General features: G+C 43.2%; 1 protein-coding gene across 2 annotated transcripts in view; it reads left to right on the top strand.

Moving 5' to 3' along the window:
* Nucleotides 1-17,336, top strand: part of JHY (junctional cadherin complex regulator) — a 58,407-nt gene that overhangs the window by 34,509 nt on the left and 6,562 nt on the right. For both annotated transcript variants that reach the window (XM_046016557.1, XM_046016558.1), the window contains exons 5-6: nucleotides 7,955-8,613; nucleotides 12,575-12,869. In XM_046016557.1, the coding sequence (XP_045872513.1) occupies nucleotides 7,955-8,613; nucleotides 12,575-12,869 (954 nt within the window). The remainder of the gene's footprint in view (nucleotides 1-7,954; nucleotides 8,614-12,574; nucleotides 12,870-17,336) is intronic.

The raw sequence follows: 17,336 nt of genomic DNA, 5'->3' as shown, positions 1-17,336 counted from the left end.
AGTGGTTTCCAGGTCACTCTCAGAGTTGCAAAAATAAGTAAATAAAAAATAAAAGAATAAAAACAGTCATTCATTCAGAGCTTCCTGAAAGCTGATGCCAGAAGGACAACCCCCAGAGGCGGAGAGGTACTGAATGCCCGTGGCAGTGAGATGTAGAGGACAGGGTCAACGCCAGACCTCAGAGAGAGCCTGGGGAGCTTGGCCAACAGGATGGAGAGGACAAGGGAAACACTAAGATTTTGTCATGTGTTCCAGATAATGGCCTGGGTCAGAAGACATGGATTTCTGGACCTTCGCCTTTTTTTTTTTTTTTTTTTAAGACTTCATTTATTTATTTGACAAAGAGACACAGCAAGAGAAGGAAGCAGAGGGAGTGGGAGAGGGAGAAGCAGGCTTCCCACTGAGCATGGAACCCAATGCGCCCATGAAGCCCATGGATCCCAGGGTTCTGGGATCAGTACCAGAGCCAAAGGCAGACACTTAATGACGGAGACACCCAGGTGCCCTCACCTGTCTATAAGTTGATGCAGAACTTTGGGGAAATCTCAACTCCCCCCACACCTTAAGTTTCTTCCTTATTAAATGAAGAGTTGCCCAAAATGAACTACAGGATGCATCCCAGCAGCAAAATGCTATTATTCTAGGATATTTTTCTCCAGTTACTTAAATCATTATAGAAAACCCATTTGAAGCATGTAAGATTCTCGCAACCTAGAGCTTCCATAATCATCACTACAGAAAATGATAGGATCTCAGCCAGTGATAACATAATCACAGGGCTTGATTTGTGGCATGGCCTTTGACAGAGGTGGTCAAAAATTTTATATGGAAGAAAACTGGAAGAAGCCAAAAGAATGCTGTGTGTTCTCTGGGTGTACTAGAATTCATTTGTTCATAACCCACTCGCGAATGAGGACAAGGAGGAGCCAGACATCTAAAGGTCATAGACCTAAAACAATCAATGCAGAGTGGTCTGAGGGATGCTTCCCTTCCTTCAGTAAGAACGGATTTAATTCCCTCTGCATACGCCAGTGAGGCAGGCACTCAGCTCGGTTGCCTTTCTTTTTCTAGTTCAACACCCAAATGCAGAGCCTTCTTTCTGGTCCCCATCCTTCACGGGGATTGCCCCGTCTGTCCCTCTCCATCCTCGGCCCCTCTCTCCGCGACCACTGTGTCCGTGGCTGGATCACTCCCTCGGAGTTTATCATATCCGTCTGCTGTACCTGTCTTCCCTCTGTACCAACTACACCAGAAGCTGCCTGAATGTGAAGATGGTTATGTTTTGGGATGCCTGGGTGGCTCAGTTGGTTAGGCTGCTTTCTTCGGCTCAGGTCATGATCCCAGGGTCCCGGGATCGAGTCCCATATCAGGTTCTCTACTCAGTGGGGGGCCTGCTTCTCCCTCTGCCTCTGCCTGCTTGTGCTCACTCACTCTCAAATAAATAAATAAAATCTTTAAGATGGTTATGTTTCTTTATATCTCTTAGCACAGTGCTTTGCCCAAAGCTAACACTCACTAAATATTTACTGGCTGGTTACAGAAACATTTAAAAATCATTTCATGAAAATGGGCCTCTCAGAAATTTTTTCTTGAAAGAAAGCTTTAGATGACTCTACATAACAATGAATAGCTCCCTCTAATAAGAAATGTCTTTGTAGGAAACCAAAATAATTCCCACAACTAATATTTATTGAGTACCTACTATATTCCAGGCACTCAGGGTCAGAGGTCTGGCCCGAAAAAAACATGGTTAAAAAAAAAAAAAAGACCTTAAAAAAAAAAATAAAGTAATAAAAGATCCTTTTTAAAAAAATGGTCCCTACCCTCAAGGAGCCCAAAACTTTAGCTGGAAGACAGTTATGTGATCTTTATAATGCAGTAATAGGAACGTAGGTTGAACGTGAGGTAGAACTAAAGAAGCACCAAATTCTGCCTTAAAAAAAAAAAAAACAAGAAAAGTCTCCTTAAGAGATAGCATCTGAACTGACCCCAGAAGGACGAATCAAAATATGGCAAACAGGCCCGTGGCAGCAGAGGTCTGTGAGCCCGAGAGACGCGGTGTGTCCTCAGCCTCACCCACAGGTCAGCATCCGGGGGAGCAGGTGTGAGGGAGGGCAGCGCTGTGACACGGGCTGGACAGGTAACTAGAGGTAGGGGCTGTGAAAGGCTTTCATGTTGGCCAGAAGATTTCAGATATTATCCTGCAAATGGCAGGAAGCCACTGGCCAATTTTAAGCAGGTTAATGACGTGATCAGGCTTAACTTGGTAGAAAATTCATCCTAGCCAGGGTCTAGACCGTAGGCTGGAAGGAAATGAAATTGCAGAGACAGCAAAACCAGTTAAGGGTGGTTTGCCGCTGTTCCCGCAAGAGATCACACGAGAACTCACGGCGGGGCTGGGTCTGTCTCACTCTGCACACCAATAGCTTGCATCTCAGTATGGTGGACAGATGTAAATCCACCAAGGGCATGAAACTTCCCTCGGGTCAGGGCAGCCCCCCCAGAGCCTGCCAGAGGCGGTCAAGGAGTGAGACTAACAAACTCAGCACTTGTTTGGATACAAAGTAAATGGGGGAGAGAGTGGTTTGGGAGTGTCTGATTAATGGTATTGACAGCACTGGGGAAGAAAGGAGGTGGGGGGTGCGGGGGAGTGAGGGGTGGAATGGGGGAAGGGCATGAGAACAGGGGTGCTGAGCCTGATGTGGAGTTCGGAGGAGGAGCGTGATCAGAGCATAGAACTCAGGAAAAACATCGGAGTTAGCAACATACATTTGATGGTAAGATTCCACTCCCTGGTGGACTGAAGCGGTAGGAATTGCTGAGATGCCCCCGGAATCACAGGTAGTGGGAGAAGAGAGAAGGGTCAAGAACAGGGCCTGGTATAGGATGGTTCGATTTTAAGGGTAAGCAGAGGAAGAGAGCAGAAGGTGAGAGGCTATGAAGGGCTTGCCAGAGAGACAAGACAGAAGGCTGCCCAGGGCTCAGTAGTGTTATAGAACCCAGGACCTGAAAATCTCAAGAAAGAGACATCAGTGGGCAGGGTCAGACTCCGCAGGGCTTAAAAAGGTGCCATGAAAAGGGAATGAAACATGCAGCTCATACATGCCAGTCTCAAAGGATTCAGAAATAAACTAAGTAGGAACAATGCACACAATATCACAGAAATGACGCATACGTGGGTTTGAGTGTCCATCTGCCTATAGGTGGAGAGAGACACAGAGAAAGATGAAATTGGCCCAATGTTAACGAATCTCAGTAAGATGATCTGGGAGTCCTCCATGCTAGTCTTGCAGTTTTTCTGTAAGTCTGAAAGAATGCTCTGTGCGAAAAAATGAAAAGGTAAAGAAAGTGGTGCCCAGAGGATTTCGCCACGAAGAGTTTAGCGGTGGCCAGAGCAGAATAGCTTTGGGGGGGGGGGTGATCCTGGTGGGAATCCATCTCTTGCAAGGTGTAGAGGGCACAGCCAGAGGGAAAAAGAAGGCCAGTGCCTCGGATACCCGCAAGATGCCTCAAGGGATTAAGAGATGAGGTTTAAACCGAGAATGAGATCAAGTGAGGGAGTCCTGCGTTTCTTTTTCATAGAAGAGATGGAAATACCAAGCTGCAAGGTGGAAATACCAGAAACAGGGCAGGGGAATAAAGCCAATAGGCCAGAAACAAAGCCCCTGAAGTCTTTTAAGCTTCTGCATCTTCGCCTTAAAAACACTGGCAGTTGATGGTCGCCATCCTCTCTTTCTATGTAAGCATCCTATTCGGGCCCAAGGGCTTTACTTCAAACCACCCGGTCACCCCTCTTCACTTCACCCTTCCACAGAGGTCTTGTCCTGAATCACTCTGTGCTCCCCTGTGAACCTTCATGGCTTTTCCAAATCCCAGCTTCATTGTGTGTCCAGAACTGGACCCAATACTGAGCTAAGGGTCTGACCTTTGCCAGCCCGTGTGAGGGAGCACATTCCCAATAGCAGAATGTTCTCTGAAGAGATAGATGCTTCTCTGGCCCAGAGCACGTGGTCAACAGAAAAAAACAGAAAGTTCTCTAATTAAATGAAGCTTCAAAAAGAAAGAAAGAAAGAAATAGGCGGTTTCCTTTCTTGCCGCTCTAAAATATCTCTTGACTTTCTAGGCATGGCAAAGGAATGACAGTGCGAAAGGTACGGACGATCTTTGACTCATTAATATCAAAGTCCTTGTAATCACATCCTAAGTCATCTTCCCACCCTTCCATTATTACATGAGTATAAGAGCTATTGTTTTGGTTTTGCCTCCAACACCATTAAAAGAGCTATGTTTCCATCTGGAAAAAAGGACACAGAGGACACAGAGTCCTCCCTGACGGATGCTGAAAATCAAAGCCAGTTAATACGTGTTCTCTAAATGTTCTCAATATTATCAGATGAATTGATAACCCCCTCCTTCAAAGTATTTGTGTTTTGTTGTTAATAAACACAACAGAGGGGAGCCCAGGCACAACCCTCAGGGCTGATCAGGGTAACAAAGAACAAGAATGGCTTTTGTTTTAAAGCAGATGAACCTTTGGCTGATACAGAGCGTGCGCATCCTTCCCTCTGTTTATGGCTTGGAAGCAGCAAAGCCATAAAAGAGAAACAGCCAGACACTGCCTTTCACAGGGTTGGGGGCAAACTGCCCTTGGATGGCACAGTATGAACGAACATTAATAACTAAGTACGGATCTTACTAAGAAGTTATCATCCCTACATCAGGCATCAGGATTCCCCAATGCGAACGCTGTACCAAGGGCCACTGCTGTGTGTGTGTGCTGGGAAAACCCAGTGCCATTAAGCAGTTATTCTGAGTGCATGGAGTATGGACGGATTGTGAGTATTGGTAACAAAAGAACCCCATTGAGAGCGGGATGGAATAGAGGATTTCAGTGCTGGTGGAGATTAAGTAGCCTGAGAATGGCTTTGTATATTAACTTGAGGGAACTCAGGTCTTGCGACCTAAAAAGTGACACCTGATGTCTCAATTGTCGGGTAATAAATCTTCAGTAAACCACAGATCTCAAGTAGTCTGCTCAGAAGGTGAGAGAAATCACATCAAGCCCGTAAATGTCTTCTTTTCTGGGGACTGAAATGCCATCTCTGGGCACTTACGTTTATGTGAATAGCGGATTTAACACTTGAGACAATTGAAGTTTCATAAAATGATGCGTCCTTGGCCTTGTTGACAAAGCACCCTGCGAGGAGTACTATTGTCATCCGAATTGTCGCTGCAAAGGTATAACGTGATTAAAACCAAGTGGCAACCCAAGATTTCGGGTCCAGTAACCTAAGGAAAAAATTCCTGATAGCTTTTTTCTTTGTTGGTGGGAATGAGGACAGAGAACGGAGACACATATAATCCGATGGCAGCGGGAAAAACTCCTGTTCACCTATTTTTCTAACAGTTAAAAGCTGACAAAATTTCATTTCATTTAAGACTTTATTTAGTGATTGAGAGCACGCACGCTCGCACAAGCGTGCATGAGTGGGGGGAGGGGCAGAAGGAGAGGAAGAGAGAGAATCTCAAGCAGTCTCCACGCGGACTGTCAAGCCCGACTGGATCACAGGAGTCGGAGATCATGAACCCCAGCTGAAATCAAGAGTTAGATGCTCAAATGACTGAGCCACCCCCTGACAATTTTTTTTTTTTTAATTACCTTATCAGGGGCACCTGGGTGCCTCAGTCTGTTAAGCATCTGCCTTCGGGGAGCGCCTGGGTGGCTCAGTGGGTTGAAGCCTCTGCCTTCCGCTCGGGTCATGATCTCAGGGTCCTGGGATCGAGCCCCGCATCGGGCTCTCTGCTCAGCAAGGAGCCTGCTTCCCTCTCTCTCTCTGCCTGCCTCTCTGCCTACTTGTGATCTCTCTCTCTCTGTCAAATAAATAAATAAATAATCTTCAAGGGAAAAAAAAAAAAAAAAAGCCTCTGCCTTCGGCTCAGGTCATGATCTCTGGGTCCTTGGATCGAGTCCCGCATTGGGCTCCCTGCTTGATGGGGAGTCTGCTTCTCCCTCACTCTGCTCTTCTCCCCGGCTTGTGCACTCTCATCTCTCAAATAAAATATTTTAAAATAATAAAATAAAATGACATTATCAGCATCGATAAATATTTATAGGGGTGCCTGGGTGGTTCAGTGGGTTGAGGCCTCTGCCTTCTGCTCAGGTCATGATCCCAGGGTCCTGGGATCGAGCCCCGCATCGGGCTCTCTGCTCAGCAGGAAGCCTGCTTCCTCCTCTCTCTCTGCCTGCCTCTCTGCCTACTTGTGATCTCTGTCTGTCAAATAAATAAATAAAATCTTTAAAAAAAAAAATTTATAGATTGTAGCACAGGTGAGTATTTTTTGTTTTCTTTTTTGGTTTCTTACCTTCATGAACAGTGATGATGGCCATGAAAATAGCCACTGTGTTTCATCAACACACCTGATAAGACTATACAGTAGCGGTTTTCTTCCGGGTCCACTATAAGGAAGGATGCTCTTGGCCTATCGATTTGCAGAGCCTTCCTGCCCACATCTCCCCCGTGCGGCTCCATATACCGCATGGAAGGAAGAACGCTTCTCTCAACTGAAACACAGAGAAGGAAGTTCTTCCTTTTTTGGAGTGCCACAAGTAAAAATTCAAAGCGTAGATGAGCTCATCAGAACCTGGTCAATCCTCCAGAAAGCAAGGAGAACATGCTTTGAATTTCAGATAAGCCATTTATATTTAAAAATCTGATATGCAAAGTAATATCGTATGGGACTGTTTTAAATGTAACAGCCTCAACCTCATCACTATAGGGAGATTTCATTAGAAATAGAATACCACTTAATATTATACGGAATAGGCTGTCTTAGTAATTATATCAGAAAAGTGAAAAGTTGAACTCATTGCAGTAATTTGACCATTCTTCATAGCAAGCTGAAACCATTTCAGCAAAAATAGGAGTTATTCACTTTAAGGGTTTGTTTTTTTTTTTTTTCTCGAATGACCCAGGTAACCGGCATTTTTCAATTAATGTTGCAGAGAGAGAGATTTCTTTTTTATACGTGTGTTCAGAAAGAAATAATTTGTAGTTCTATACCACATTGATGCATATGGCCATGTTACTGTTTTTACTAAGCAGTTAATCATTCTTTCCAAAGGCCTCTTAACTCTGCTAGTTTTTCACAAAGTAATGAGTGCTTTATTCCTTGGAAAATATTTCTAAATGGCTTAGCACAATATAGTTACATAGTGTATCTATTATACCAGGAGTACATTTTGTTGTTATAAGACTTTGAAAAGCATAAAGACCGTTCTGAAATTGAAATATTTCCCCAGATGTTTGATTGCCTAAGTACAGGCTATATTAAGGAATTGAAGCAAAACAACCCTTGTGGCTTCACAAATGTCCTATCACAGTGCAGACTCTTTTATAATCCTCTGAATAAAATCTAATTTGTTTCATCTGGTGAAGAGGTCATTTCTAGCTTCTGACCTATATGAGTAAGAAGATCTGATCATCTAAATGGCATCTTGTATTCGACTTGTACTTGTTTGGTAAAGCAAATCACTGATGTCCTCTCCGGTTGAGATTGTTTAAAATGTTCGCCTTAGTTGAAATAAACTTGCATATTTTGATGTAGATTTGTACTTTCTCTATAGCCCTGTGGAGGTAAATCTCCTTCCCCCTAAACCCCCATTTGGTAACACTTCATTTTACGCTTGAAGTCAAAGACTTGTCTTTAATAGCAAGCTCACTCTAAGCGCTCTACATCTTTCTAGAAAATTCGTAATCTGAAATTGCCAGGAAGACTTTCTCAGCTAGTCACGCTCATATCCTGAAATTAGGAAAGGACCTACTGGACTCTTTATCTCCTTTCAAATCTGTGGTCACCTTCCCAGCAGTCTCAACTCCTAGTCTGAAAAAATACCAAGTAAAATGTGAAGATGGCCAGTCATCGGAGTTTATACTAACCAAAGATATCTTTTTAGGACTACCAGGAACAACTGTCTCAAAATGAAAGTGCAAAATCAAACAGCGTGCCGCGAGGTCCATCTTCTGAAACAACCAATGGTCAGCAACCTTCCAGAAAACCAGTCCGGCACAAGATTCGAAACCAGCATAAACGTCAGCATGGCCTGAAGCCTCCGGTGACGGAAGAGCTGGCTGTCAGTCACAGAAACCGAAATAGCCCTCCCAGACAGCAACACAACCAGAATAAGCCTGCTGATACTTCAGTAAAGCACGAACCAATCGGAATTATGAATGCGCCTAACAATGATTTACAACACTCAGGCGCACTTAGGAGCCAGGAGCCTGAAGCAACCTCCAATAAATTTGCTGCACCACAGCAGGCTTTTGACAAGGTTCTGTACAAAAACTCTACTGGAAATCACTTGGTGAATGTTAAGAAAGAAAGAGGACACAGAGGCCAAGAAGAGAAAAGACCGTCACATCAGCAGCTACGCCTCAACACCCTTTCCAATATGGACTTGAACTTCCTTAATGAGCTTACTGAGAGACCAGTGCCACTGAGCCAGAAAGGCTCCCAGTCTGCTAGTAACAAAAATGTTAATGGATCGAGGGAAAATAAGAAGCAACCCAAGCAGACCTACTCAGAAACAAAATATAAGAACTTAGAAATATTATGGTAAGAACTCCCCTTTTCTCAAGTGTTTTTTCTAGAGGAGAAACGAGAGACTACTGAAGACGGGAGAAGGAGAATGGGGGGTGGGCACATCATGGGGATGGTCAGGGGAGAGGAAAACATCACCTAACACAGTCCTTGGCTCTGAATTTTTTTTTTTTTTTATGATTTTATTTATGGGGGAGAGAGAGAGCGAGCAGCAAGTGTGGGAGGTAAGAGGGGCACAGGGAAAGGGAGAAAGAGAATCTCAGGCAGACTCCTTACTGAGTGTGGAGCCCAAGGCAGGGCTTAATCTCACAACCCTGAGATCGTGACCTGAGCCAAAACCAAGAGTTGGATGCTTAACAGACTGAGCCACCCAGGTGCCCCAGTTGGCTCTGATTTCTGCCTCAAATAGTCCACTTTTAATGTATCTTTCTTCTTCTCTGTCTCCTCTAGTTTTTCCACTGTAGTTAAGCCAAGGGGGTGGGGGGGACAGAGGGACTGGTCATTAAAAAAAAGATCTTTTTTGATCTTTTTGGTATTTTGAGGGTTATAAGTAATGTTTGGAAGAAACGATCTCCAACTCTGTGTTGACCTATCCTAAGGAAATAATAAAAAATACAGAAAAATATGTATGCACAAAAATACCGTCATTTACCAAAATGACAACAATAACTCAACAATAAGGAAATATTTAGGTAAATTATGGCATTAAATGTCACGTAACCATTAAAAGTTACGGTTATGTGGAAACACTTCTACAAAAAAGAAAATAGTAAGGTACAAATTTAAACCTGAGGTGTAGGAGCTCTACTATGTAAAACTATGCACAAAGAAAGAAAAACGCACCAAAATGTCAAAACTGGTTATTTCTGGCAAGAGAGGCTGGATTATTTCTAATGTCATCTTTGCACTTCTGACTGGTTCAAGTTCCCTGCAATGTAGATATATTCCTTCTATAAAAAAAAAAAAAAAAAAAGAAAGAAAGAAAGAAAAGAAAAAGCAGTTTTAAAAAAAAATCACTTCCAGGGAGCTTTCCTGATGTCATTCAATCAAATGTGTTTTATCACATACTTGACATGCACTAAATCCAGCACTAAAATGCTATAGAAGATACGAAACTAGTATGACACACAGGTACCTTCCAGGGGCTTACTTTCAAAGTAGGGAGACAATTTTGCCTATCTGAAGTGATGAAAAGGCATTTCAGTGCTGTATGCTGTACTTGGAGGCATGAAACGTACATTCAATAAAATTCAGATTTAGCTTTCTGGAGGAGATAGTGATAGGTAGCAAGGATCCTGGTCTTTTTTCCCCCAACTTTAGAGGGAATGCTTCTAACATTCATATCATTAAAAATACTTAACTTTTGGAAGACAGGGAGGGGAGACAGGAAATTTCTCCTATTCCTAATCCTTTTGCAAAGGGCTTTTATCACAAATGGATTTCCAACGTTAGGCTACTTACATTTATTGTGATAATCATATTTGGATTTATGTCTCCCATCTTAATTTGTCCTTTCAATCACCCTATTTTTCTATACTTTTGTAGCTCTCTCTCTATATATACAGATATCTAGATCTTCTATTGAACCTAATAGAGTTTTGTTACTTTTTCCCCTTTACTGATTTGGAAATATTCTCTTTCTAATTTGAGTATTGTTGACAAAGTCCCTTTAGTTTTAAGTGTACAACTCAGTGATCTGACAAGTTTATACATTATGCTGTGTTCACAAGTATAGCTATCATCTGTCCCATTACATTGCTGTTATAATACCAGTGACTTTGTGTCCGATGTTGTGACTTTTATTCCCATGACTTACTCATTCCATAACCGGCAGCCTGCACCTTCCTCTCTCCTTCACCCATTCTTCTCAACTCCCTACCTCCTCCCCTCTGACCACCATCAGTTTGTTTTCTAGGTTTATAGGACTGATTCTGCTTTTTATTTTTTATTTTTTGGATTTCATTTATGAGTGGGATCATATGGTATTTGTCTCAGTGAGGCTTAATTCACTTCACTTTTACATTGTATACAATGTTTTAAATTTAACAGTTTATTAATGTCTTTGCCTCACAGTTTTTCTTCCATTTTATTCTTTCTTCCTGAAGTAGATAGCTTTGGAAATTTTTTTTAACAAGAGTAGGTCACTGGTAAATTTACCTGAAATTCTTTTATGCTCTATCTTGAATTATAGTTTAACCTGGTGAAGAGTTAAACTCTTTGAAAACATTTCTCTATCTCCCAGTTTCCATGAAGAGTTTTTTGTCAATATAATTTTTTTTTATCTTTTCCCTTTGTTCTTGGCATTTTGAAGTTTCACTGTGTTAGGTCTAAGTATGAAATGTTTAATCCTGCTGTTGATTCCTAAATCTGGAGATTCATCTCTTTCATAAATTCTACACAATTATCATCCATTTCCCTTTATTAGGAAATAGGCATAGGAAATACCATGAATCTTATGAAATATGATTTACCCTCTTTTCCCTCCAGGAACACCAAAGAGATGTTAAAATCTGTTATTCTAGACTCTACGTCTCTTTAATTCGGTTTCTTATTTTCTATCTTTTATCTATGTGTACTCCTGAGAAATTTCCTTCCATATGTTTCCCAATGCAGTAACTCTTCAGTTGTAGCCAGTATGGCTACAATGTACCCACTGAGTTGTAAATTTCAATCCTAGTATTTTTCACTTCTAGAATTTTTATTTGGTTCTGATTAAAACCTTCCTGTTCTTTTTTCAAAATGGGTTTCTTGGGGTTTTAATTTTTTCTTTCAGGTTTTGAATCATTTTAAACATGCTTGCTTTAAGAATGCTATCTAGGAGCTCCTGGGTGGCTCAGTGGGTTAAGCCTCTGCCTTCAGCTCAGGTCATGATCCCAGAGTCCTGGGATAGAGCCCCACATCGGGCTCTCTGCTCAGCAGGGGGCCTGCTTCCCCCTCCTCCTGCTTCTCTGCCTACTTGTGATCTCTGTCAAATAAATAAATAAAATCTTAAAAAAAAAAAAGAATGCTATCTAATATTCTACTACCAGAAGTTCTCAGAAATCTACCATTACTTCTTGTGTGTGTGTGTAGGTGTCTGCTGACTCTCCTACTTGGTAGATTATCTCCTCAGAGATTCTAGGATTTTGGATTGTGAATGTAGTTTAGCCATCCTGTCTGTAGATGCCTCGGCAGGCTTGAGAAGGAATAGATCCCTCCAGAGAACTTTATATTTGCTTCTGCCAGATATGCAGAGGCATCCCTCCTCCGGGATCATTTTTATGTCATTTTTTTGGTCTTAGATCCTATGACTAAATGAGAATGCAAATATGAACCCCAAATACTGTCATATAGAAATTCCTAGACCAAGACAGATCGGCTTGCTTTGTTGAGTCTCAAGGCTCGTGACTGAGCTAATCCCTAATCCAACTTTTTATCCAGAACATAGCTCTCCAAGGCCTTCACACAGGCATCTCGATTGATGCCCCAGCCGACATGGGGCCAAGATTTCATGTATCCTTGCCAGAGTGAAGCGTTAGAACCTGAGCGCATAGGTCCAAAACTCCCACAAAGCAAGCCATAGCTTCAGTTTATCCAAAATCTGCTTTACTTTTAGTTCCTTTTTTGGTTTTGGTCTCAAAGATTCCCTACCTCATACAAATTCGTCTAGGTATTCAAAAGGACGTTTGTTTAAATTTAATCCAACATTTCCAGGTATTTTATAGCAGCAAGGACTTTTCAAAGGGGTGTTTTCTTTTTCTATTCTGTATTTTTTCTATTCTATATTTTTCTATTTCTATACCTCATAGAGCAGCACAGTCTGCTTTGGATTCTCTCTCTCTCAAATAAATAAATTTTGTTTAAAAAAAGATTAAGCTAAAGGTCATTAATTTGATTTGGAGAATGATGAATACATCAAAGTCATAAAGCTGTTCCTGCTAAAAGTCTTAAGTGTCCAGTTTTTAATAACAGATTGGTGGGGTGTTTTTCCCGTCAGGAAATTCTATCCTTCCTCGGACAGCCAGCCTGTTAGAGCTTCTCCAGACTCCCAGCTCACCCAGATAATGGAGCAGCACCAGCAAGCCTTAATACAGCTGACCGACGTGCAGCCCAAGGAAGGGGCCCCATCCAACGTCACATTTCCACCTCTGTTGTCAAGGGTCGAAAGTGAATCCCAGCTCGGTTCAGAGAGAAGCCAAAGAAACCAAATGGAAATGAGTCGTAGCAATTCCGAAGGCTATCTGCTTCAACTGGAAAAAGGAAGAAAGCAAAGGAAACGGAGCGGCTTCAAGGTAACAGAAGCATTTAGTGAATAATCTTTTAATTCTCGTTATACAGATGGCCCTTTGTTTTCATTCCCTTACTTCTAGCCTGGGCTACGGATGGTCCTTACTGAGCGACTGCCACACTGGGCGGCTCCAAGTCCTGAGGCACTTCGTAGTGACCCCTTGCTGCTGGAATGGCTCTCCTTTGAGCTTCAGCTCAGGGAAGGGTCTCCTTTTGCAGAAAAGCAGAGACCTCCTTTTGGCCCCAGATTAAACACCAGCCCCTCAGAAATGGTCCTCACACCCTGTCTCGACCCCTAGTCAAGGCTGAGCCTCTCAGCACGTTCTCCTATCTGAGGAGACAAACTAGGGCTGAGGGAGGTTGCAGAATCTTTCCAGGAAGACATGAAGGCATACAGAAGGCGTCTTTGTGGGTCCTCTGTGTTTCTCCACTGTTACAAGCATTAAAAACCCCTCAGGAAAGGTCGCTCGCCTCTCACATGGAATGCTAAGGAGAGAACTGGAAAATGCATTCTGCCTTATAGGGCACCTTCCAACCAGTGGGAAGCAAAGAGCCTGTGGTGATCTGGGTTCCCCAGGAACAGACTCTGAAATGGAGATTCATGGGCAGGAGGCTGACTGAGGCGTGCCTCCCAAACCAGTCCTGGAAGGGGTGAGGGGGGCAGGGCTGGCTGAGGAAGAATGTGTTGTGATGCAGGTGCGGCAGGAGCTCTAGGAGTCCACACGGGCTCTGAGTTGGGATGGCTCTTTGAAGGTAAAGGGCGCGAGCTTTTGCTCCACCACATGGACCAGACATTGGCTACAGACGATCTCCCCAGGGAGAGCCCCAGCTTTGGGTACCGCAGCTCTGTCTGGCTGAGGGCAGTTCTTAGGGAGGGACCCGACTGGGAGCCAGAGCAGATGGCACTCCCAGCAAGTGGAGGAATGAAAGTCTCGGTCCCCAGGGACATCCGCTGTAAGGCAGTTTAGGGAATCAACCCTAGTTCAATTCAACATAGGTGCTGAATTCGTATTAGGAACTGTGCTAGGTGCTGGGATGTAAAGAGAATGAGCCATGACCCTTCCTCGTGTAGACACACATGAAAATGGCTTCAGTATAATGTTGCAATTAAAAAAAAAAAAAAAGAGGTATGTGTGGGTTGCACAGAGGAGCAAAAGGGAGTTTGGGTTGACAGTCCAACCTAAGGGGTCAAACAGAGCTTCAGGGGATAATTCGGAGTTGAGATTTGGATGATCAAGACGTAATAAGAGGGATGTTAGGGTGGCTCAGTTGGTTAAGCGGTTAAGTGTCTGCCTTCAGCTCAGGTCATGATCCCAGGGTCCTGGGATGGAGTCCCACATCAGGCTCCCTGCTCAGTGGGGAGCCTGCTTCTCGCTCTGTCTGCTGCTCTCCCGGTTTGTATGCTCTCTCGATCTCTGACAAATAAAATTTTAGAAGTTAATAAGAAAAGACCGGAAGAGCAATTCAGGCAAAAAGGACCAGCCTGTAGTTTAGTCCCTAGCAAAGAGTAGACCAGCAAATAAATGTTAGTTTCCTTTTCCTTCTTCTGTTAGTAATTTGAATTCATGTCTTACAGAGAAGAGGCGGCAGAAAGTACCCCGATGACCGTGTCTATCACCAGAAGTCTAAGATCATGGGAGGGTCGGAAGGGGAATTAATAAAGAACTTCTAGTCACTGTTGCCCAAACCCTCTTTCTAACTCAGAAAATCCCTCCCTTCCTGCTTTCTTTCGGGAATGTTCCAACCCACCCATATCCATTTGCTCGGCCCAGCACCTCCAACTTGAGTCTAACAAATACTCAGAAGCACTTTGTCCTTTAAGCTACTCCAGAAGCTAAAATGACTTAGAACAAAGCTGTTCGTATAGGACAGCAGGTAGCTGGGGCACCGGACAGGGGAATCATTATGTGGGTCGTGCCCACTTGCTAGTCACAGCAAATCTTGTGGTTTCCTAGGGAATCGACTTGAATCACATTAAAAGTTTGAGGATTTGTACAGCTAACAGGCCCAAGTACCATTCCCTTTCTCCTGGCAGTTCTGATGCGACTGGTTTGTGAACACTAAGCATTGTCTGTGCTGGTAAATCCAGATGTCAGGAGGGAAGAGACAGACACAGCAGAAGGGATGACAAACCACATAAAAGTATCTGTTGGGACCGGCCACAAAACAGCTGCTTAAGCAGTTCTGGGACAGCTGAGCTACAGGCATTTACTCCTGTGCTTGTTGTCACAGACTGTCTGGGTAATGCTGCTTGACGTTTTTTTTTGTTGTTGTTTTTTTTTTTTAAGATTTTTATGTATTTGACAGAGAGAGATCACAAGTAGGCAGAGAGGCAGGCAGAGAGAGAGGGAAGTAGGCTCCCCGCCGAGCAGAGAGCCCCATGCAGGGCTCGATACCGGAATCCTGGGATCATGACCTGAGCGGAAGGCAGAGGCCTAACCCATTGAGCCACCCAGGCGCCCCTGCTTGATGGCTTCTAAGAAGAGGTTTATTGGGATGAAATTTAGCAACCACAGAGCAATTTTCTTCACTTACTGTTCCCCAGTAGGGAAGACATTGTTTTGTTGCCCTGCTTTTGAGTAACTTTCTCACACTCAGACATCTGAGGAATGTTCTGGAGAAAAACCCTGCCATGTCCCTCACAGCAGGGTACAGCGCTTCAGAGTCAAAACAAGTCCTCACAGGACTTTTTTTAGTCAGGCATGCTTTGCCCCACGTTTAAAATAGAAGTCACTCCTCTAGCTTGAGAGGTGGGCTCAGTTACTGGCAGAAACGGGCCATCAGGAAAGTCTGGTGCCATCCTCTGCCCAGGGGACCATCAACAGAGAACACCATCTCGGAGGGGCATGTCTGGGGTTTGAAGTCCTCAGCGGGGGGCCAGGGAGGGTGGAGGTCAGCTCGGACAGGTCTCATGCAAAGACTAGCAGTGAACCCCCTCAGGGGTTTGTTGAGAACAGGACTCTATTTTCCTCCTGTGTTTAGAGACCTAACAGGACTATCATTGTTGATTTAATTTGGGGGGAGGGGGAGCGTACTATCGTGACCTTTTAGTCTTGTAATAGTCAAGAAGAACTAAATCAAAGTGAATTCTGAGGATTATTTTACTATAAAAGCCTTTTGAAGAGGCAGAAAGTAGATTAGTGGTTGCCTAGGGCTGGCGGTAGAGGGGGGCTGAGCAGTGGCTGCTAATGGGCACAGGGGTTTCTTTTCAGGGTGATGAAAATGTTCTAAAGTCAGATTGTGCTGATGTTTGCACAACTTGATGCACAACTAAAAAACCATTGGATTGTACAACTTCAAATGGGTGAATTTGGTGGTGTGTGAATTCGGTTTCAATAAAGCTGTTAGAAAAGACTTTTGATGGAAGGAGATCAAACGAAATTACAGCACTGAGAGCCAATCAAGATGACTTGAGGCAAACTTAAGTAAATCCAGGATTTTTCATTGCCAGTCACCCAGAACAAACTCCGTTAGGAACCATGTTCTCTCCCCCTTGAGAAGAGGGCACTTTGCTAGAAGTAGCTCACGCTGGAAAGGAGATAGTAGCATTGGGATACTCACGCCTGTCCTTGGGCCACACTGTTTACTTTGTGTCGATATTTAATGCTAGTCCCTTTGCTGTTTTCCTATGATAGCCAAGATGTTTATTCTGGTTATGCGAGGGGATAGTAAGAACTGGGACAACAGACCTGGGGAGGGGGGCGGCAGGGAGCAATGATTCGTGCTTCACACTGTATCTTTTGTGTCAGTGCAATGATTAAAGTTAATCTGCTTCACGCTAAGTCTGTGATTTCTGGTCACTGATCATTTCTCATCCGTTTTGGACAAATTGGATTTATGACCTGGATATGAGTGAGGCTCTCTCCTTTTGCATTATTAGTTTACTTTGCCAAATAGAAAGTAACTTAGCGACTGCGAAACAGTGGTACTGATGGCATGTCCGAGATAAAGAACCAGGTAAAGAACAAACTTGCAATTGCCAAGTAGAAGATACCCAAGTTCATTCACCTATTAATCATTAGCGGAGATTTTAAAATGTGATCATACCCAGTGTAATCAAGGTTTGGACAAAAAACGGCATTCTTACACATTGCTAATGGAAGTGCTCATTAAGGACCTTAAGTGTGTTTGTGATTTTGTCTCAATAATTCCACTTCTATTAAGTTAAGATCTCAAAGTGATCATCAGAGTAGCCCACAAACAATGCTTATCCCTAGGACATCTTAAATAACATTTAGAATGTTATGTATAAAAGTCACATTTTTGAAAGATATTTAGTGACAGGGAAATACAGCATCATGCTAAGATACTTAGTGGAAAAAATCTAATTTGTAGCACTTGGCCATTTTCTGAAAATATGAACAGATAGATGTTAAAGGCAGGAAGTTATTGAAATGGTTTTGCCAGCTGACTGTTTTCTCTAAGGAGATTTAGGGTTTTGAAAATCCTTTCATGAGCAATTTTTTTCTTTA

Source organism: Meles meles, chromosome 8 (genome assembly GCF_922984935.1).
Source record: "Meles meles chromosome 8, mMelMel3.1 paternal haplotype, whole genome shotgun sequence".
NCBI lineage: Eukaryota > Metazoa > Chordata > Mammalia > Carnivora > Mustelidae > Meles > Meles meles.
This window is presented reverse-complemented; position numbering and strand designations above follow the sequence as displayed.